Source organism: Tachypleus tridentatus, chromosome 4 (genome assembly GCF_004210375.1).
Source record: "Tachypleus tridentatus isolate NWPU-2018 chromosome 4, ASM421037v1, whole genome shotgun sequence".
Lineage (NCBI taxonomy): Eukaryota > Metazoa > Arthropoda > Merostomata > Xiphosura > Limulidae > Tachypleus > Tachypleus tridentatus.
Genome location: NC_134828.1, coordinates 96138022 through 96162815, shown reverse-complemented (window position 1 = coordinate 96162815; position 24794 = coordinate 96138022). Strand labels below are relative to the sequence as shown.

Genomic DNA, 24794 nt, shown 5'->3' with positions numbered 1-24794 from the left:
CAAAACTGCGTGTTTATCATTAGTCTATGACTCCAGGTAGGACGTGTAGTGTAAAATCTAACGTATTTGCTATCTCTTCTAGAATTAGTATTTGAAGTAATCTGCAAGAAGTGTTTACTGAATCTGATTTAATCTCTTGATATTGTGATTTGGTATATTTCTCTTTGTATTTGGCACTCCAATTAAGCTTTAATAACACTATAATATTATCATTCTAATATGAATATGCAAATAAGATATTCTGTAACCATTTTCTATCAGATTTATGTAATTGTCCTTTTATATAACTGTGTTTTGATTTTATGTTCACCTACTTCTATAAATATCGTTATTTTATTTCTTGTAAGTCTTAAGTACATATATACTCCATATTTTCTAGCGAACATAAAAAGATAGAATATTTAATTATAGAAAAAATCCCATTGGATGTAATATTATAAATAAAACGTCCATCTTATGCCCGTCGATAGTTTTTTCTTTAATTTCGCTGGATCTTTGTTCTATTTTCTATCTCTTACTTACTTTCTTTTTTCCAGCCTTTTGTTATGTTCAGTTTAAGCTGTTTTCGTTTTCTGCGTTCATTCACTCTTGTTCGTTCTCTAATCTTGTTTTTGTTTTCTGTATGTGTATACATTTCAGAGGTTCCTGCCAAAAGAAACGTTATATATTATGCTTGTTGTCCAGATCCATACGTTGACATTACCTTTGTCATCCACATTCGTCGTCGAACACTTTATTACGGGTTCAACCTAATCGTTCCCTGCGTGCTCATATCATCGATGGCTCTTCTAGGGTTCACGCTGCCCCCTGACTCCGGAGAAAAGCTCACGCTAGGTAAAAACTTGTAAGGAAAAGTTTCGTCCAAATTGGTCAAATTACACTTTTACACATAAATTGAAGGCAAGTTAAGTGTGGTGAGGCAGCTCTTTTACAACTGTAAAGCTGTTATACAACCCCTAACGACACTACACTGATCGTTCCAAACAATCTTCGATAGTATATCATTTTAAAACGTTTGAATAATTCAAAAGAGAAAGTTATTGATGTACCTTCAGCGACAAGCGTATCCTCAAAACTTCAATCCAAAATGATGGATTTTGATCACTTATTTTTGTTATATTATGTCCTGTTGTACAAAGATATAGTAACAAAGAATTTTAATATAATTTTATTGAAAAACAGATTACATATTGTGTTGCCCTAAAAGTAAAGTACTTTTTTGCTATTTTTCTTTGTAGGGAACCCTTCCTAATTATTTGCCGATTGAGGTGATTGTAATTCTATTATAATTAGAACAAAAAACTGATGTTGAATGTGTATGATAGTACAGTCTACTTATAGTATCCATTAAGACACACCTTAGGCAATGTTGTAAATTATGATGTAATTAAAATTATACAGTCCTGCACACAACAAAGTTATAAAGCTAATTTTTTTATTATTGTATAATTATTTGCAATATGACACAGTGTAAAGTAGGTGAGATATAAAAAGCTAATAAAGGAATGTTTATCTTTTAGAAATATAATAACAAAATATCAAAAATAAATCAGGATTCTACATAACGTATATGTGCAATTTGAGGTGTGATTAAACTGAAACAAATCCATAATAGTTACAGTGAACGCAGATTACTGAATACATTTTAATCAATACTTGTTTTATTTTATTTTGCATTGATCCATTTCAGTGTGTTCGTCCCCAAGCAGCAGAGTGGTATGTCTGAGGATTTACAACGCTACAATCCGGATTTCGTTACCCGTGGTGGGCAGAACATAGATAGCCCATTGTGTAGATTTGTGCTTAATTACAAACAAACAAATTCAATGTGTTTTTCTGGTTAAAAATTTTCGTTAATTTACGTGTTACTTCCGATATATACATTTTGCTTAGAATTAATTAGAAACTCTTACTAATTCCAGTTTACTTAGCAAATTATAGCAAAAACATGTAAACATTTAAGTAAACAGAAAGACCAAGAAAAAATGATAAGACTTAGGTTTATTTGTAAAAGTAACGTAGGTAAGACAAGCTATGTGAGGTAATTTACATATTGACCTTCATAGGAAATTTCATTCACTTGTGCTTTAAAAAATGGCGTTATACATATATATATGCTTGGTGATGAGAAGATATTTACAGTAGTTTCATCATAACGTAAAGAAATTTCATTCTGTAATTCGAATATATGTGAAATATATTTATCCAATGTCTTCACAATTTATCAATTCATGGATACATCATTTTGAACTATCGTTTTTAACGCTAGTTTTGATTTATGCTTGTAAAGAAGACTATCGATGACCGGCGTTATAAATAATAATTTATTTTCTTTGTATTTAAACACAAAGCTACATAAAGGGTATATATGCTTTGCGTACCACGGGTTTCGAAACCTGCTTTTTAGCAGTATAAGTCGTCAGACATACGACTGTGCCACTGGGGAAAATAACTGTTGTTTTAGAGAAAAGCCACATTGGGTTTACTGTTGTTTCCATCACGGGGAATCAAACCCCAGATTTTAGAGCTTAAATTCATACGAAGACTTATCGCTGACCCACCAGAATTCCAGTAATTTACATCTTAACAATAGTTTTCTTATCCTGAGTAAAACAATGGGCCATATTCATTTAAACTGAATTTTATGTTTTTATTTCAGGGGTAACAATCCTCTTGTCTCTTATGGTATTTCTTCTTCAACTCGCTGAAACTATGCCACCAACCTCAGATGCAGTATCCATTATCGGTGAGCTTAAGATATATTTAGTTAGATACACTTGGTAGTTAAATAATGCTGTGAAAGTGAATACAGGAACATTTTTGTTATCAAATTGAACAATAAAAGGAAAAAGAAGGAAAATGTTCTAGATTAATATTCATGTACAAAGGAACACCAAAACATTCGTTGTGGACTAAATATGAAATGTTTTGTAAATAGAAAAAAATGTTTAATAACATATGAGTAATTATAAAAATTACATTGGCCTGCAAATTTAAGCTTCTGAAGGTTGTTTTAATTTTAATAGCGGATTTTCTATAATTCCGCTACGCAAATTTCAAATATTTTTTTTTCTATCACATAAAAATTCCTTAGAATCGGGAAGAAAACTAACTTAGGTCAGTTATCATTTCGTTTATCACAATGAGCACTTTTATTATGATGTTTGTTAACAAAAGTACAAATAAACTGAATAAAAGGGAAGAACACTGATGTCAAAGGAATATACATCCTCATTCATCCTGTTTTTTTGTGAAATCTACGTCTTTTCAGTCTTAAATCTGTGTGTGTGGTCTTTTTTTTAAGTATTGCGTCTGTATTATCTCGTTTCCATGAACAGCAGTAATCACCCATCATTATGATGTTTAATTTTCTGTGATACATTCTCTTTATTTCTCCTGATGTCTTGATAAAACTTTTCCCCCTGTGTTTTCGCTAGTAACACTGAGGTTTTCAGAGAAATAGTCAATATTTGAGTCTGAAAAATAAACTTTCAAGTTTATATTACAACCTAACTTATCGAGCATGTTATTAACCATATTTCATTGTGTTGTTTCCCAAACATTTCACAATAACATCTTTAAAAACAATTCACGCTTCTTTGTTTTCAATTTTCCTCATTGTCCTGTGGACCTGTTCATCCGAAGTCAATTTCCTAATCTAAGGTCGAACAAATATTCCTTTTTTTTAAGTTTCCTTTCTGAAAGAGCTAGGAATTGCCCACATAAATACATGAAGCTGTCACCATTTTTGTTTAAGACTTTTACAAACTGATTCATATGGCCCAGTTTTATGTGAGGTGCAAGCTATAGGACTTTGTCTGTGTTAACCAAACTTTCACGTTCAGTGTTTTTTGATCCTGGTACCAGGCTGTCTCCGAGTGGCCATTGTTTCTTTATTCTGTGATGATTTCGTGCTCTGCTGTGCACTTACAAAAAAAATAACACAGAAACGTTTTATAACAAGAATGTACACCCATCAACATACAATGAACTTTTAAGTCTTCACAAAGGTAGCAGCCATGTTCTTTGTATTTGACTTTATTTAAAAAATTGGAGATTTTTCGTATGTTTTCTTCAAGTGAACTGAATGAGCAATAGGAACAGATGCCGGTATGTTATCATTGTAAAAGAAACACCTTGTAGACATCTTTTGAAAAAATCAATAAACAGTCTCCATTCATTTGATTCACAGACTGCAGCTTCTAGCATTTGTATTAATTACGTAATATTGCTGCAATAAACCAGTGAGCCATATTCCAAAAAAATATATAGTATAAACATTCTCACGATTTCTATACCAACAAAATAACATCTCTGTAGAAAATAATTTCTTAGATCGAAGCCTGGACTCCAAAATCTTTGAAAAAAATCGTTTGTAAGATCCAAATATCACACCAAATCATTAAGTTCATCTTGTGTTAAAAGTTATGGTTCGCTACTAGACGTTTCAGGTTGAAAACGATCCCTTTCATTCATTTTTTCTATTGACATCAAATTTGGAATCAGATGAAACTATATCAAGAGTTTCTGGTGCAATAAGTACATGAGGTCCATGAACAACAGGTCTTACAGCAGATTGAAGGTTCAAATAAGAATTTTATTTTTATTTCGAGTGTCTGACGTGAGCCTAGACCATTAGAACTTCGAAAAGCTGGACTTTTTATTATTTGTAGTCGATTGCCTCAACTCTTCGACAACAGGTGAAAAATTTGTTCTGAGCTCATGATTTGTCTGTCTTCAAGTTTTATTCCAAAGTGCGTGTAATCTGCTTTTTTGACGAATTCTTTAATGTTTTGTATTTGTTTCTTTTCGGCAACTATAACAGAATATATTTGAGTCATTTACACAACCACTTATCGCCATAGCGACTGTTAAATAATACTGAAAATAAAACAATAATATCAAAGTGCACACACAAAAAATACTGTCCCGTAATGACAAATCATGCAGTCTGTTAACAGTTTGCATTATAGCGGTGTTTTCTTGATAAGACTCATATCACTGTTGGTCTAGAAAAAATCTATGGCTAGTGGTTGTCAGTATTTTAAGCATAACAAATTGTAAGCGAAAATTATTCACTTATGTAAAAGTACGTACGATGTTTTTTGAAAACTATGTCCGTGTTGGAAAAAAATTGATATAATTTTCAGATTCAGCGTACAAGAATTCTATATAGAATATTTACAAATCCTAAGACAATACAACCATCGCACGCCTGTGTTATCAATATTTAGGCTAAAACAAGAATAGTTTATCATTATTTTGTTTGTTTACGGCTATTAATATATCACCTATTCTACAAAGGATTTTTTTTTTTGAATTTCGAGCAACGCTACTGTTTCTAATTTAGTACAGATAGAATAGAGCGAAAGCACCTAGTCAACACCACCCACTACCAACTCCTGGGCCACTCTTTTATAAACGAAAAGTATGATTAACCTTCACATTGTAATGGTCCTAAAACTGAAAGGGCGAGCACGTTAAATGACAGCATTTGAACTTTGAAATTTGCAATTTTATCATCTTAATCACCACTGCATGCCATTACACACTAGAAAGAATGCCGTTTTACTAAATAACCAAACACAGGTATGAAACCACCATAATTGTTTTTAGTATCTGTCATTTACAATACACATGAAGCAAAAATACGATCTTTTCTCATACTTTTGAGATCTGAAATATGAGTCTGTGGAATTGCTCCCCACTCCTGGATAAAAACATAGTTGTATCTCTAGAAGTTGGCTATTTCGCAATGCACATACTCGATATGGTTCATGTCAGGAAGTTGGCAATGCTTCGGCCTTCTAATCTTTGTTTTGTGGCTCGAATTGAATGGGCAAAAATGTAGTCTTCCATGAAAATACTGTCTTGTGTGTGAAGATTATTACAGACGTAGAGATAAAAGGTATACATTAATAATGACCCTTCCTACCAAAATCACCAGTTATGATTGGCCAGCCACTAAAGTAGCATCATTACAATACCAAATATATCAACACATTTTGTCTGACTTACAATAGTTCTCCGAAATTTTCTGAGTTCATAATCGCCTAACTCAGTTGCGTTCGCTTTCCGATAGATTTGTAGATCTAGATTCATTGAAAACAATTACAATGTTGCCAAAGGGAGACGAATACGATATTATCTATGGGTGTTCATTGCTGTTGACGGACAATACTGCCTGGAAAATGAATGATTTTCATCCAGTTGCTCTTCCTTGTCCTATAAAGGTACCTTCTAATGGTGTGTCGTGGCACACTTGCATCTGATCTGCAAGTAGCAGCCATTTTGACATACGGAAAATTCTCAACATTTATTCCCATAGCTCATAAAATCTGTTCTGTTCTTGTCGGACATCCGAGTTAGAATAAACAGTTACTTCCCTACGTGACTGAAAATAAACTGCCATTTTGTTCTTTTAAAACAAGGGTACTGCAAGAAATCTGAAAATTCCTCACATCATCACGCTATTCGACCTTCTGAAAATACGATTATTACTGTACATGAAATCATGTAGATAGGCGATTTTATCCTCAGTAGTGGCTATTTACTTATTAGTAGGTTGTATCAATTCATGTTTTTTCATTGTGTTATGTAACATACCTTTTTACATCCTCGTCTAGGAACGTATTTTGCTTGTATCATGATCATGGTAGCATTCTCTGTCGTCATGACCGTGGTTGTACTCAATTACCATCACAGAAGTCAAGATACTCACGAAATGCCAGCTTATGTAAGTATTTCTATTTTCTTTAATAGATTTAACACTTTTTGTACATACTTATATAGGAATTACCTTTTCGATTATTTTGGAGCTCTGTCTGTAGTGCCATTTATGTTTTGCGAGAGCATGTTATTTCTTGCACTCTCTTTGCTCTGACAATTTATGTCACTTACATGATTGTGTACTTATGTTTGCATTTTACATAATCTTAAGAACTGAAATAAAATTGGATATTTTAAAAATTAAATATTTACAACATTAATATATTGCACCTATATTCATTTACGTTAATTTTCGTCATTCATTGGGATTGTCATCGTGTTAAATGAATAAGAAACATTAGTTTCAAATTAACAGAGAAAGCATGCGTTTTTGGTTAAAATGTTTGTTTGCTTTAGAACAACGGTACATTTGACTACATGATGTATCCACTACGCAGAATCGAACGCCGGCTCGTAGTGTTTTAAATTCATAAATTTGTTGCTGTCCCACTGTGAGAGCGATGAAATATTGTTAAATTGAGCTTGTTTTTTACCGTTAAGCACAAAGCTGTCTGTGCCCATCTCTCCTGTGTAATGAAACAGTTTTTAGCGTTATAAGCCCTCAGACTTACCTATGTGCTACAGGAGCACTATAACTTTATGAAGTAAATAAAAGTTGGAAACCAATTTAAAACTGAAAAAAGTGTGAATATAATAAAACTTCAATTGATATTATAAACAACATTTCAATGTAAAAATGTATATTAATAAAGTTGGATGATTTATAAAAATATTGGAGCTTTGAATTGTATTATATAATTAAAACAAAATTATTGTATTTTTCTTATTTACAATATTATTTAATATATAGAGCTAAGTTTGTGTCTATTTTCTCACACCCTCCGGCCATCTGTTCCTTATACATTTCTACATTTCTTGATCAATCTGTTTCAAACTTGGTTGGTTGGTTTGGCGTTTTATGGCGCAAAGCAACTAGGCCATCTGTGTCTGTTTCAAACTTGACACAGTGATATAAAATAACGTAAGAAAGATCATGAAGAGGTGGGGTTGAGCCCTCATTTTCTATATACACAAACGTCAACGTATGTGTATCTGTTCCTTATATGTTTCCACATTTCCTGATCAATCAATATCCAACTTGACACAGTGATACAGGATGGCATGAAAAAGGTCACGAAGTTAGAGGGGTTGGGCTCTTCCTCTGATTTTATATCTAATTTTGGATAAACCAACTACTAATACAAGCACAAATTCACATAATGATATTGGATGATATGAAAAAATATGAAGAGGGTTGGACCCCCATCTAATTTCATATTGATAGAATATTGAAAACAGCGTCTTTATTTAGAGTGTTGGTACTTTCATGTATTTCTACTATGCTATTAATGCTTATTATGTTAAGAAAAGAACAGATGTACATCTTTCTATCCTTTGGTACCAACAAATTTTAATTTCAACCATCAAGCAGACGGTAGTAAAATGAACGAAAAAATGTTCTGCCTGAAATTTTTTGGTCGAAAAGAAAGTGATCGGAAAGTTGAATTTTACTTGCAGAAACTAGTAAGTTTTATAAGTTTACTTTTTACATTTTTGTTTGTTAAAAGCACTTGTTGATTTCTGAGAAACAGGGTGGTTCACACACGAAATGTGGATCTTTTATGGATTTAACACATTCATTTTGATCTTCCTCAGACCGAATATTACTTTGATTCACAAACTAGTTTTCACTTTTAAATGATTTTTCAGCCTACTGTGTTCAGTTTAAATCTATTCACTTATTTTTTTCAGCAAGCCATTTCAAATACCATAATATTAAAAACTCAAAGGAAAATGTGAATTAATGTAAACTTCTCACTTTTCGTTTTCATTAAATCTAACATGAATTCTTCATCTTCTAATATTCACGCTCAAAATTTATAAATTTTAGCTCCAAGTAAAATTGCATTCAAACATTAGAGTGCGAAAAGATAGGTTACAGAAAAAAAATCCTATCAATAAAATAAGTATGTCACTGATCCTTTATCGGATTTCTACATACGACGTTGCAGTTCAAATTACGAAAATTACATGAAGATAGTATATAAAATGGCTGCCATTATGATATGTCTAATTAGTAGATAGTAATGATTTTCACAGTTTTTGTGTAAATTTAGAATAAAATATTTATTAATCTCCTAATAATATTTATTCATGACGAAGACTGGCCAAACGTTACTAAAATATGCGAAATTAATCATTGTATTTAAAATATCACATATCGTCTGCTGGAAGCATAGTTATGCACTTGTTTGTTATTGCATGCTAGGTAGGATTTGGAATATTAAGAGTTGTGTGTGTTTTTTCAGAATGTACTTTATTATTTCGTACTACTAGTTTCATTTCTCACTAAGTTATTTGTGAGTCATATATAAATATAATGTGCTAAATTTCCTTTCAAATGTTTTTCCTCCATACGTAGTGAAGGGAATATTTATGGTTGCATGTGCGTATTCGCACTAACGCATATTTACAATTTGCTTTTTATTAATATAAGGGTATAGCACTTAATGTTTCGAGAAGTGCTTCTATACGCAAGATTAACCCATGAAAATAGCTGAGCTTACACAAGTCGTCTAATATTCTAACACATTTGCCGGATGGTTTGAAGACTTTATGTTATAATTTCCGTGCAGATGAAAGAAATGTTTAAGTTCTGTATTCTCTATCGGAGATTGAAATTTTATGTGACGTATTTTAGTTGCAATATTATTCCTCCTGACTAGGAAAAGGTCGTGACTGAGCTGTGAACAGGTCGTGATTGATGAAGCAAGCACAGTAACTCTTTAGACAAACTCCTTCCTTAATTCAACCTGTTTCAGTCTTATAACTTTAGAAACTGCAAATAAAAGGTTCTATTTTAAATTTTTAACGGTTCTTTAAACTTTACAAAATTTTCCTAAATTTACCGAAACAAAAAAACAAGTGAAATCAAAATGGGAAATAAATACAAACACTTAATTAAACATAAACTGTCCGATTTTGTTGAAACAAAAAAGTATTAAGATAATTACAGTCTATTGCATCAATCATTGAAATGCACAATTGGTAAAATTATTAATTTAGTAAAAACTAAAACAAAATATAATACGATGAAATAATTAGATATAGAGCAATAAAACGTTTGCTAAAAATATCAAACACATTTAACCTAAGAAATACTTGTTATACAAAAACAAAAGGGCCCGACATAGCCAGTTGGGTAAGGGCGGTCGACACGTAATCTGAGGGTTGCAGGTCCTAATTCCCATCGCACCAAAACATGCTCGCCCTTTTAGTCGTAGGGGCGTTATAATGTTACGGGCAATGCCACTATTCGTTGATAAAAGAGTAGCCTGAGAGTTGGCAGTGTATGTTGATGACTAGCTGCATTCCATCTAATCAGTAGTAAATTAGGAACGGTTAGCGCAGATAGTCCCGTGTAAATTTGCGCGAAATTCAAAAACAAACAAAAAAAATAGCAGAAACAGCTTGACATAACTTCAAAAATGTCGGTTTGTAGTTTAGCATAATACTGCGCTATTGGATATTTGTACTATGCCCACGAAAGATATCGAAATCTAGCTCTTAGCGTTGTAAATCCGAAGACATAACATTGTGCCACTGTGAGTACCACAAAAACGTCTAATGTGTAATGATAACAGAAGAACTAAATACAAAAAAATGCAATAGAAACAAAACTGTGTGTTGATAAGAATACGTAAAATAAATAACTTATAAAAGTTAACTACAACAATAATTCTAGAAAGATTGCAAGAGCTTTACACTTATCAAAAGTAAAAACCACGCAAACCCTAAAAATCTGTGCCAACATACAAATCTGATATAAAACGCGAGAAAAATCTTAAAAGAAAAACAAAAAAATTCACATCAAACCTACTTGAACAATTGTATTGGTAAAATTACAATGTCAAAACAAATAAAAAATTTGTACTTGCTGTAAATAAACGCATAATTTCCAGAAAATTTTATAAAATAGTATGAAAGTATTATCAAATAGGCAATAACTGCAATATATCATAAGTTTATTGAACAATGTAATATCATAAAACTAATGGATATTTAATACCAAAAAACAAATATACAGTCTAGTGGAAAATTATAAAACAACTTAGCTCATTATTTCTGTATATTATATTATATGATAGTTTGAGAAGTAATTGAACTCTATAAAAGCGATGTTCCAGGTTCGAAGCCACCTTCAGAACTTCACCATCTACCACGTGTCTTTGCTGGACATCGTAACTTCTTTTGTAATTAATTTCTGTAAAATAGCTCTTGTTTTAGAACATAAGTTTCCATGTTGGTCATCGGTAAGTTTACGGGCTAAGAACACTAGAATCTCAGATGCGATTCCCTGCGAAAACATAACTCAGACGATTCATTGTGTAGCTTTGCTATAAGAAATAACCTACATAAAAGTGTATCTGTGCATAATCGTTCCTCGTGTTTAACTGATAAACTACAAGGAAGGCAGCTCGTCAAATGAGCTCACGACAGCTCTTATGTCATATTCCAACCTTACTATATATTACAATTTAACAGGCCTTCTTATAGCTTACACATTGCTCCAAATAGCGGGGCGTATTTTTGCGAAAACAGCACGTGAGACGTGAAACAATGAATTCGTGTTCGGTATACAATAACCATTAATCCATACCACTCCATCTTTGGAAGAAAGGTGATGTCCGTCTTGCACAATACATTCTGAGAAAGCTCTCATAAACCATTGTATATGCAAAGTGTTAATTGCACTTTTTGTGAACACTTTTTTTATATACTATTGTAGAGGCTTGTTATCTCAAAAACGAGTAATGACATCATGGATACTGATTTAGGACATACATATATGTTTTAATGACGAAAAACCCATTTGAAAAAATGTATCTCAGAACGGCTGGTACGGGTATTAACACTTTTATTGTTAAAGAGAGAACAACGTTTCGACCTTTCTAGGTCATCTTTAGAGTAAGAAAGAAGAAACCAGAAGATGACCTAGGAAAACCGAAACGTTGTTCTCTCCTTATCGATAAAAGTGTTAATACCCGTACCAGCCGTTCTGAGATAAATACACATATATTGTTAATCACGATTACTGGACCATTCTATTGTATAAAGTCATCCCTCGAACACACTTGTAGTTTGAAGTTATTTCATTGTTTTTTTGTTTGACGAAGTATCGTCCAATAATAATATTATTAAATGATATAAGATCAAAGAGAATAATATTTCTAAAAATAAAGTATTAAGAGGTTTCCATAAAAAAAGTAAGAAACCTCATAAAGAAGCTCGTTAAGCTCGTTAGAGCAACAATAAGTTCGAAAAGCACATCTCAACCCAACGCAATGTAACTCTCTTACTCGTATGGTGAAACGTATGGTTATTCTCACTAAAGGAAATAATTATGATGAAACGAGATATATCTTTTGATATTATTAAGTACATAACAAATAACAGACAATAATTTTAAGGAAAAGAAGGCACACAAACTTCCAGTAACACTTCATAATAAAAGATTGTATTGGTGGAAAAGATAATCTAAAGATTAAAACCATAGCAATCTAATTCTACCGAACTCTTGTGGATTGTTTCATTGTCTGTAAATAAGCACAAGGCTAACAATGAGCTACTCGTTCTCTGCCCACCACGGGTATTAAAACCAAGTTTCTAGCGTTGTAAGTCCGCAGACATGCTTCTGTGCTACTGGGGACCCACACTCTTGAAAAGGCTTGTGAAATACTCTCTCTAGTTATAAGTTTTCATGTGGTGATATTGCACTATTGAATATTAATAACAGATAATTAGATCCGACTCACGAAACCATATGTGACACAATTCACATATTAATCTACTTTCTCTGGCAACTATGACTACAAGCTTGCTTATCAGTTAACTCTCTGAAGAATAATATTACCCCACAATAATACTGTACTATTTTCTCTCTGTTTACGAAACAATACATCAGTAGGGCAATATTACTGAAAAAAATATTTTGTGTGTATGAACCAATATAAGGCAACCTTGTATTTTGTCAGTCATTCATCGAAGGAGTAACAATAGTATTATTAAATTTATTGACTACTAGTATATATTCCTTCAAAAATGACGGCAAAAGTATTTCCATGCCCACTCAATAGCATACCATAACTTCAAATTTCGTAACTGACTGAAATAAATATATTTCAAATATATTTATAAATCAAATTTCACCAACAAAAGAGCATTGAAGTGCAGGCAAGACAATCAAACGTCGGTAATTTTTTTTATGAGATAATCAAAATCAAGACTATTCATCAAATGAATTTTTGGCGTATTTAATGGATAATTACTGGTACAAATCAGTTAGAATAAGAACTGCTAATATATAGAAAAGCCGATGTGTTTTCATAACGCTACGTTCCAATAACGGTAATGGCCAAGTGGTTAGAGCGCTCTACTCGTATTCCGAGGGTCGCGGGCTAGAATTGCTGTCACACCACACATGCTCACCTTTCCAGTCGTAGGAGCATTATAATGTTACCGTCAATCCCACTATCCGTTAACAAAAGAGTAGCCCAAAAGTTGGTGGTGGCAGGTAATGACTAGCTGCCTTCCCTCCAGTCTTACACTGCTGTATTAGGGACGGTTAGCTTAACTGGCCCTCATGTAGCTTTGCGAAAAATTAAAATTCCAAACCAAACCTTTATGCTATGTCGCTTAGCAACAGAATTATAACCTAATATTATTGTTTGTCCATTTACTTAAAGTACAAAATGAAATGTGTAAATAGTAAAACTGAAAAAAATATTTGTTGATTTCTTAACTTACTGTATCCATTTATATTTATGTTAAAAACGTTGATGATATAACGTAAAATAGCTTAATTAAAAAAACGATTTAAGTTTAAAATCGAATCTATATTTTTATTTTTTATGTTAAAATTTATGTACTTGGCTATATACTACTGATCCCACTCAACGTCTTTTCTCTAGACTTATTATACCAACACCCATTACATTTATAAGGTATCAAGTCACATGAACACATGCGCTTACTGTCCTCTTGAGAAACTGAGACATTAGTGTATAATTTAATATACAGTTTGTTTGTTTCTGAATTTCGCGCAAAGCTCCACATGGACTATCTGCGCTAGCCATCCCTAATTTAGCAGTGTAAGACTAGAGGGAAGGCAGTTAGTCATCAACACCCACCACCAACTCTTGAGCTACTCTTTTAGCAACGAATAGTGAGATTGACTTCACATTATAACGCCCACACGGCTGAAAGGGTGAGCATGTTTATTGTGACGGGGATTCGAACCCGCGACCCTCACATTACGAGTCGAATGCCTTAACCTACCTGGCCATGCAGGGCCTAATTTAATATATGGATACTGCTATCAAAAAAATTTTATGAACACAGAAAACAAGGCCAGACATGGCCAGGTGGGTTAAGACATTCGACTCGTAATCTGAGGGTCACGGGTTCGGATCCCGGTCGCACCAAACATGCTCACCCTTTCAGCCGTGGGGGCGTTATAATGTGACGGTCAATCCTACTATTCGTTGGTAAAAGAGTAGCCCAAGAGATAGCGGTGGGTGGTGATGACAAGCTGCCTTCTCTCTAGTCATAGACTGCAAAATTAGGGACGGCTAGCACAGCTACTAGCCCTCGTGTAGCTTTGAACGAAATTCAAAAACAAAGGAAACAATAGAACAAATATAACATGTTATTTAGTATTTCAACAATATTCCTATAAAATAATACAAAGGTGTGACTTTAAGCCACCTGAACAACGTGATGCTAGGATTGAATACGACATGTCTAAACCAAAGAATGTACCAACAGAATACTACAGCAGTTGTGCTCTTTGTTTATTAAGAATTTTATTTTAAATCACTACTGATAAATTTTAAGATTTTAATAGAAAGGTGTGCAAAGTACAAGTGTTATTATATGTGTTGTGCTTTACTTTTGCACTAGTTTTAATAGCTACAAATTACTTACATATGTTACATATATTTCATTATTAGCGACATCACATTTTGGTTACAAACTTATATAATCCATGTAAATGACAGCTCTTTGTTTTTTTTTTTTTATAACATGTTAAGAACGATCTTTAATAAACTTTAATTACACGCTTCACGGCTATATTTTATCACTGATGGTTCCCTTATGTAGGTCTTGAGAAAAGAACTATCACTCATGCATAAATCCCTCCATAATGTATTAGGACGGAAGACATAACATCTATTTATATAGGTTTAGCATGTGCTTATATATCATCGTGAATATAGTCACTAATATTGTGAAACTAGTTTCCTCATTGTGCTTTTAATAGCAAGCTTATTCGAATGTGTGATTTTCTTAAGTTAGTGATGCAAAAGAAAACAAATGACTTTTAGTAGCTTTTAGTTCCTGCTACGAAACTATGCCATACAAGCAAACCTAATTTTCGCCATCAAGAACCAACTTTTAAACAAATTGTTTAAGAAGTTTGATAGACTTTTTTTTATTTATATCACTATTTACCACATAATTATATCCGCGGCCATTTTCTACCACTATTTAAGTTGTTCTATTTTTACATAGCACCAGAGAGCCTAATGGAATTGATCTGACACACTTTAAGGATAATCAAATCCACATATGTACAAAAATATCTGGATACGTATAACAAAATTCACCTGAAACACTATAAAAATTAGAAGAACAAACAAATCCATCCATACACGTACAGATGAATGTAAATGCTTATAATAAATACAATTCATTTGACACACTTCAAAAAAACACTAGGACCAATAAATCCATCCATATGCGTACAGATGAATCTGGATGCTTGTAGTAAATACAATTCTTCTGACACTTTAAAAATCAGTCGGACAAACAAATTCATCCGTACACATGCAGATGAATCTGGATAGCTATAATTTCCAGAGAGTGCAATGACACTAATAATGCACTTTGCACATAGTCAAATTTGTTTGTCTAAGTCTCTCATACTATTATTTTGAAATTAATCAAACAGTTTTTTGTTTTTTTTGCCAAATGTACCAAGCTTTTCCTTCGCAAAACTTTGTCATTCAGTTGCGATACCTTAAAATTGAATTTCAAACGTAATTTTTACCTAAATATTATTTTTTATTCTTCTCACGTGAAAGTTCGGTATCTCAGTAATAGATTTCTATATCACAATGTCCATTGTAGTATGCGTTACCGCTCCTTTTCAGTACTATATACCTGTGGATAATGGATCTCCACATTTTAATGTGTTTTCGAAAACAACCGCAGCGATGGATGGCTCAATCTACTCAGAGCTGTAATGTTTTCTTCTCACGTATTTCAATCACTTGTCAAAGCATGAGTTCAAAAAGGAAAGGAACAACACTCCAGCTAGAATATATTTATACAGAAGTGATTTGTATGTTTTGATCTCTTGTGCTTTAAAACCAGGTTTTTGTAGCTAGTTGGTCGGTTAAAGAAAACTCGAGCTGTTTTCTTTAGAAGTAAAAGAATACAAATCACTAAACCAAACTTGGTGTAAAAATGTATTGAAAACCTTTATCCTACCTATGAGTAAAATGCTTTACAAAAGATATACCTTACTTCAAGTCAAAGTCAAAGGTAGTTTTACTTTATCTATTGGTGAATTAAAGAATTATTATTTATTTCATATACAACAATTAGTTCTTTTATTTAAGTATAATCCGTAAAACGTGTGACGTATGTTCTGAGCTAACAAATGTTTCATTCTCTGAGTTTATTTTACGCTTCATTATTATCTGAATAATCTGAGAATCTGTGTCAGAGTTGCTTTTTCAGTAGTAAGTATTCAGTGAAACTTGTCAGTACGTTCAAATTAATAAATATGTTGCATTTAATATTAACCACAATTGAATGTAGTAAATAATTTTGTTAGTGTAATATTAACTAAAGGTTTGTTTGTTTGTAATTAAGCACAAAGCTCAACAAAAAACTATCTGAGCTCTGCCCACCACAGGTACCGAAAGCCGGTTTCCAGAATTGTTAAGTCTGAAGACACCCTGCTGTGCCGCCGAGGGGCTAACTGAAGAAAATTAAGAGTAAAATTCCTTTGTGGGAAGCGCTTTTTCATATGTGTTACACTATTGAATATCCCCAATAAAACAGCGGTAAGTCTTCGAACTTACAACGCTAAAATCAAGGGTTTGATTCCCATCGGTGGACACAGCAGATAGTTAGATGTAGTTTTGCTATACGAAACACACATACACACTATTTAATACCCTGCAATAGTCGAAGGTAATGTTAAGGTCCTACAATTATTCACTAGGTTTAGGAGTAATGGGGAGTATCTCAACCTCATAACAGCTAATTATAGATGAAGACGAAAACCGAGATCAAAATTTCATCACAATTAGACAGTGGAAACTTATAAAACATGCTTTTATACCTTTCAAGCAACCATTTGTTATTCCTAAATTATTATATGTTTCTGTTTTAAAACTCAGAATCGCCATAATGTTAAAGTAAAAACAACTATTTGATGCTACGAAAAATTAAAATATGTTTTATATGCTAAACTATCGCTTACATGGACATTATTATTATGGTTCCTTTTTTTTTTTCAGATAAAGACATTATTTCTTGTTTGGCTACCAAAAATTCTTCGAATGAGGCGCCATGGTAAATATGAGAAACGGACAAAAAGTCAGTTAAATAACAAAATGAAGGAACTTCAGATCAAAGAGAGGTGTTCGCGAAGCCTACTTGCTAATGTCCTAGATATTGACGATGATTTCAGACTCCAAAACAGCACCAGCGGATATCTACATGTCTCCTCCACCGACGAAACGCAGACGCCACGGAGTTGCATTCACACACAACGAGAACTTAATTCTATTTTGAAGGAATTACGTTTTATAACAAATAGAATGAAAGAAGAGGAAGAAGCCAATGACATCGTCGCAGAGTGGAAGTTCGCCGCGATGGTTGTGGACCGTGTTTGTTTGATTATCTTCTCAATATTTGCAATCATATCAACGTGTCTTTGTTTATTACAAGCGCCTCATCTTGTAACTTAGTACAGGATTGATTGTAGTGTATTTTTTGTCTTCAGTTATTTGGACTTTTTTCTGTCTTGGATAATAAAACGAAATATAGATACACTTTTCAAAAATGAAACTTTAACTGACAATTCTCAGTCACATCTTACCTGTTTAAATAGGAAAAGAATATGTATGTATCTTTATTAGACTAAGCTAGACTATTTTGCATTCATAAACTTTTTCTCCGAGTATTAAGGAAAAAAAATATGAATTTTTTTAATGGAAACAATCCTAGATTTAACTTATTTGACTGTCTATTTTACACTTATTCTGTGGTGGTAATATCATATTACAATGGCAATAAAATAGCTTCACAATGTAGTAATTTTCAATTTTTAATGTTAATCATGTTTTCGATAAATTGTAAATTTTATGTATATTTCAATGATTGAAAAGTTACCATATGACAACTTAAAGGTATGTTATTATTTCAGGATAAAGACTACGGAATCAGATTTCTTGAGCACTTTAACTGCTGACACAGAAAAATGCTAAAAACTCTTATTTCTACAAGTAATTGTCACAATAAACCTTCAAAATAATTATTTAATTTAATTCAAAAATTAAGTTAAAATATCATAAAATAACAATTATTATAGCATTGATTCCATTATCTAAGAGCTTTGTTTTTTGTGTATAAAACTGGAATGCTATAGGTTATAAAAAGAAATAAAGATAATTAAACGTTTCATTTCCAGGTGCGAGAACATGTTATAAATACATATACAGAGTGACCTGTAAGTCCCTACCCATCCACATGTTTTGTCTAAACAACGTTATAATACTAATGATGAGTTGAAGACAGCTGTTACCGCGGCATTTGGAACAATAATCCCTACTATGCTGAGGAAAATGTCCCACAGAACATATGACGTCGCATAATATTATGCAGCGAGAATGAGGAACAGCACACAGATACACTGGATACATAAGATATATGGATGGGTAGGGACTTACGGGCCACCCTGTACTATTTGAGAAATATATGTATTCTACAAGACCATCTACATCTCAGTACAATCCATCTTATTCCTTTGTAACTCTGGCTGTGTATAAGGAAGGTGATATTTAATTAAAAGGTTTTATTGTTTACTTTTTTCTTGCTTAAATTCCTCTCTATGTAGCAGATATCTTGTTATTTAAAGTAAACTAAACTTAATATTCATCCCAAGAATGAAACCATCTGAGAATTTCTTCGTAATGTTGGTTTCTCTTCAGAGTCGTCTTTGTTACGTAAACATTATGCTTTGTTGACAGTAATAGCTGGTTTTGCATGAAATGTTAAATCTTAAAAAAAAATTCGAAGACCCAGTAATTAGGTATCTGTAGTTTCAGATGAGAATTATAAAAGCCTTTGTGCCATGTCAACACAGCAAAGCGACAACAACAGTAGTGACATTGGAAAAACATTATACATATACTGCTTAAGAAATACACTGTAGTCACCTTGTCCAATTTTAAAATATGACCTCGTAATTTTTATTATTTTTAAAACTGCGAATTTGATCAAATTAGAATAGTTATATCATTACAATTTAATATTCATTCTAATATGATTATTATGTGTGTCTAGTGTGGATGGTTGCAAAATCGAGAGGTCTAACGCTCGAATTGCAATAAACTTCTGAAGATGCTCTACATTTTCAACTTTAGGGAGGGGTTATTAATCTTTCTGTTTAGTTAGGCGTAGCCAGGATACTGCTTTGAAAATTGTAACAGATGTTTTAGAAACATGTTCTTCTAAGTATGAAACACCAATTTCTTATAAAGCTCTTTAATGATGAATGTAATTTGTTTCAAGTAGAGGCTAACTAGATATTTTAATGCCAGTAAAACTATTTATTTCTGGAGTGAAACGTAGTAACATACATTACAATAACATTGATAATCATTCTAAACACCTCAATCCTCACTATTTCATTACTACTTTACACTAACAAGACTGTTGTATATCAGTTTCAGTACATTTTGTCTATTGTTGCCTACAATGAGTTTCTTTCGTTACCAGAGATCACCAAGCAAGCTGGGTTTAAACACCCATTTCGTCTGTTGCTATCTATAAAGATCATAAAGAAAATCTTAACTACTAAAATAGTTTAGGTAAGTTTTTTTTTTAATTTCGTGCAAAGCTACTCGAGGGCTATCTGCGCTAGCCGTCCCTAATTTAGGAATATAAGACTAGAGGGAAGGCAGCTAGTCATCACTACCACCGCCAATTCTTGGACTCTTCTTTTACCAACGAATAGTGGGATTGACCGTCATATTATAACACTCTCATGGCTGAAAGGGCGAGCATGTTTGGTGCGAACGGGATTCGAACCCGCGACCCTCGGATTACGAGTCGAATGCCTTAACACGCTTGGCCATGCTGGGCCCTAACTATTAAAATAAATAACATTGTTATAAATCCAGATGGTCTGATAATATCTGGAAAGGAGCTAAAGGCATATGTTAAAAATGAAACAAAATGGGTGCTATAAACTCAACTGGTCTAGTAATCTTTATAGACAGCAACAGACGAATTGGGTGTTTAAACCCAGCTTGCTTGGTGATCTCTGATTAAACAATAAAAAACAATTTGAACCAAATTTTCCAATAAACATTACTGAGACAAACATAAGACCTGTCACAGATTATGAAAACACGTTACTAACATATGAAATATCCCTACAAGAACTACTTAAAGCAATAAAAAACAAAAAAACAAATCTGCAGGTGAAGATGAAATACAAGCTATCCTTCTAAAAAAGGGCACTCCGAAATTGTTTGACCACCTAAAAACACTTTTTATTCTATCCCTATCCTTAGGATACATCCCAGTTTCTTGGAAGCTCGCAAGTATATTAATGTTCCATAAGGAAGGAAGCCAGCAAATAAACCTAATAGCTACCGACCAATCAGCCTGACCAATTGTGTAAGCAAAATTCTAGAAAGAATAGTCAGTAATGGACTCTCCCCATTCTTGGTGATAACATCAAAATTATCGAAAAAACAAAATAGATTCAGGAAATTTAGACAAACAACAGATCACTTAATCAGATTAACCGAAATGATAATAAATAGCTTCAATAAAAGAATGCACTGTCGCTTGTTTCCTCGATATCGAGAAAGCATTTGACACTGTATGGCACGATGGTCTGATGATCGGAATAAATGAAATGGGACTACAGCGTGGAATTATTTTCTGGATATCTAACCTCATGGAAAATAGAAAATGTAGAGTGAATGTTGAGGGTACCTTTTCTGAGTATTTTACTCCAGAAGTTGGAGTCCCTCAGGGAGGGGTGGTTAGCTCTATACTCTTCATCATGTATGTAAACAATATGCCATTGAAGGATCCAAATCATGGATTCTCCTCACAGTTCGCAGATGATGTAGCAGTCTGGAAAAGTGCCGCAACACCAACGATAGCAGCCACAAGCATACATCCACATCTAAATAGAATAAGTGAATACTGTCAAAAATACAGAATAAAAATAAACACAGCAAAAATACAACTTGTCGTCTTTACGAAATTGACAAAACACAAAAAACAACACCCAGAATTCTATATGAATGGCACACTATTTCAGACTGCCACATCGGCAAACTTTTTAGATCTAACCTATGATTCAGAAGTAACTTTGATTAATCATGTCAATGAAATTAAAAATAAAGTCTGGCGAAGAACTAACTATGCTAGGAGTCTAACTGGCTAAAATAGTGAAGCATCAACAGACAACATACTAAAAATTTACAAAACATACATTAGACCAGTAATAGATTATGCAGCTCCAGCATGAATAACTGTAAGCAATAAAATAATTAAAACCAAACTACAAACAATCCAAAACACACTCCTCACAACTGCATACAGAGTTCCAAGAACTATATCATCTCAATTCGTACACAAATATTCAAACATACCAACCGTACCAAATAGACTCTTACATAGTACAATAACGTACTTCGATAAAAATTAGATGAAAAACGAACTCCTATGCGAACTAGATAGGTACCTCACACATGATGAAGTTAATCCTGAGCATCTCTCCCTAGTCAACTTATATTTTAAACATAAAAGAAAGAAATGCAAATAAATAAATAGACAAAAATTATAAAAATTAATTAAAAAACGAAAGGGGAAAAGAAGTGCCACCAACAAACTTGACATTCTGCTGATAGAGTAAAATAATAACTATATATGTACCACAATACATGGACATTGCCCTGAAAAGGACCAGAATAATATTCAGTTCAATAATTACAAATTCCAATACTGCAAGACCATAAGTACGGGGAGTAGGAAGAGGTCAAAGAGAGCCTGACCCTCCAGGGTGTTAACATATCTTACCCAAACACCGAGAGAGAGAGTAGTTAAGAGATGACATTTCTTCTGAAAAGGCCAACTTGGATTACATTATGGTTTTTAAGATGCTTTTAAACTATGTTTTTCATCAGTTCGATATTTTTTGAACCATTTCAAATGTACACGTATATACATATTTAACATATTTGTTCCTAGAAGCTAAAACGTATACATTCTTAAAATAGGATTTTATTCATATATTATTTCTTTCTCTTTACGTAAATGCTGCTAAAAACTAACGAGGACTATATATATATAAAACATATATAAAGAGCTATTTAACAATTAGAAAGCCTTTAGCATCAATTCTTCAAATATTAAAATTTTATTGACATCAGTTGCTAGGAAATTGAATAACGCATAAGAGGTACTGTTAAAACTAAAGACATGCGTTTGTTTAATCTAAAAATAATTTGCAGAGAAACTAATAAATGGTATCATCTGATAACTCGAGACTAAAGACACACAAAGATATTTTAATAAGAAAAGTTTTCAATGCAAGTCACTGTTTCATATTTGTAATAAGTAAAAACTTGAATGCCAGATAATGTTAAACGTCACCCAAGAAGGATATATTTACAATTTCCTCTGGTGTGCTTCAAAATTTCATAAGGTTGGACATAACCAAAAACACCTTTGCTATTCCACCAAGATCGGGTCTATAACAAGGAAAAAGCATAGAGTGGCAACTGAAATGTAACTCTAAACGAAGAAGTCGCTTGGACCAAAACTGAGAATTTTTGAATAAGTTATGCTGCGGTTTCATTTGCTTAACATACGTTCTTTAACAAACTTTTGATGTATTCTCGGCAGTCTATCTTTGCCAAAATTAAAAATGGCTGCATCAAAGATATAAAAATGTGAAGGACCATTTAAGCGTCATAGCTATGATCCTGATAATCTTACGTAGTGCTTTTAGTTGTAAATGAAAAGATATGATCAACTCGTGTTGCCAGCATTTTTAAGAATAGAATTCCATTTAGAAAAAAATGTTTTAACTTAATCCTTTAAAGTAGCAAGCATCCTCTTCTCGTCCATTAATGGCTATATTTCAAAGAAAGAATAATCTGGAACGAGTTGTTCTTAGTATCTTATATAAAAATGTAGTGTAGTTCATAACAAGTGACATAAATTGTCGGTCATTTGTTTGTCCATTGAAAAAATATTACTTTACTCTGAGTTACTTACACACAGTCTGCAACAAATGAGCGTATTTCTTACACACAGTAAAGTCAAATAAGACCATTGTCATAACCTCATAAATTTCAACAAACATTTATTTAATGTTTTTATAAATCGATTTAAAGAACATTATATGTTGCTATTTTGAAATAAGGAAACACTGCCGTTTAATAAAATAATTTTAAAAAATAACAAAAAATGCCTTAAAAGTTTTAGCGACTTCTAAAATTGATTATTTATTTACCAGGTTGATCAAAAGACTGGAAACTGTTTGTTTGTTTTGAAGTTAAGCACAAAGCAGCACAATTGGCTGTCTGTGATTTGCACACAGGTATAGAAACCCGGTTTTTAACGTTGTAAGTTCGCTGTGTCACTTGATGGAGGGAGGGATGAAACCTTACAAGTTTAATAAGTGTTCATATAATAAGCCTAAATACTTAGTGTGGGATCATATAGTCTATAGCCAAGGGCATAAAAGTAAAAATTATCAATTCGTTTTGAAACTCAAATCATTTCTGAATTAATCTATTTTCTGTTATATCACCAATGTTTTAACAAAACAACAAACCTCTTTAATCAACGGAAACCTTAATTAATAAATCAACTTTTTTTTTTATTTTGCTGTCTATATATTTCATTTCTCATTAAATAGACTAACAACAATAAATAGGTTATACTTTTCTTGCTAAGAAACATGGTACAAGAGCCATTGTAGATTATAGTGTTACTAAAACACATTGGATTTTTCTATATATTACAATTTCTCAATCTAACTGATTTATACCAGTAATTATTCCATATATATGCTGCGAATTCATTTCATGAATGATCTTAACTTTGATTTTTTCACACAGGAAGTTACCGACGTATGACTGCCTTGATTGTACCATTCTGCCTCATTTGTTAATCAAGCTTGATTTCGCAACATGTATTTATTTCAGTTAGTCATGAAATGTAAAGTTATGGGGGTGAAGTTCATTTTTCACGAGCTACACACTAGTAAATATGATAATGCATAATATCACGTCATGTATTATCATTCCATCTTTGAATTTTATTTATTTTATTATCAATTATAATTCGCATCTTTCAAAGTCTTAATATAATTTTACACAGAAAACATTCAGGCAGAATTATTATTAATAGAGTACTAGTAAATACTAGCTATTGACGTATATATTCGAATAGTTTAGTTTGTTTTGAATTTCGCGCAAAGCTACACAAGGACTATTTGCGCTAGCCATTTCTAATTTAGCAGTGTAAGACTAGAGGGAAAGCAGCTAGTCATCACCACCCACCGCCAACTCTTGGGCTATTCTTTTACCAACGAATAGTGGGATTGACCATCACATTGTAACATCCCTACTGCTGAAAGGGCGAGCATGTTTGGTGTGATGGAGATTCGAACCCACGACCCTCAGATT

The 24794-nt window shown here is 32.7% G+C and overlaps 1 protein-coding gene across 3 annotated transcripts in view; it reads left to right on the top strand.

Annotated features, from left to right (window-relative positions):
• The window catches only part of LOC143249725 (neuronal acetylcholine receptor subunit alpha-7-like), a 128658-nt gene extending 110298 nt beyond the window's left edge, over window positions 1–18360 (top strand). For all 3 annotated transcript variants that reach the window (XM_076500042.1, XM_076500041.1, XM_076500043.1), the window contains 4 exons: window positions 640–834; window positions 2660–2746; window positions 6627–6736; window positions 17364–18360. In XM_076500042.1, coding sequence (XP_076356157.1) covers window positions 640–834; window positions 2660–2746; window positions 6627–6736; window positions 17364–17816 — 845 coding nt within the window. In that variant the 3' untranslated portion in view covers window positions 17817–18360. The remainder of the gene's footprint in view (window positions 1–639; window positions 835–2659; window positions 2747–6626; window positions 6737–17363) is intronic.
• The last annotated feature ends 6434 nt before the right edge of the window (window positions 18361–24794 follow it).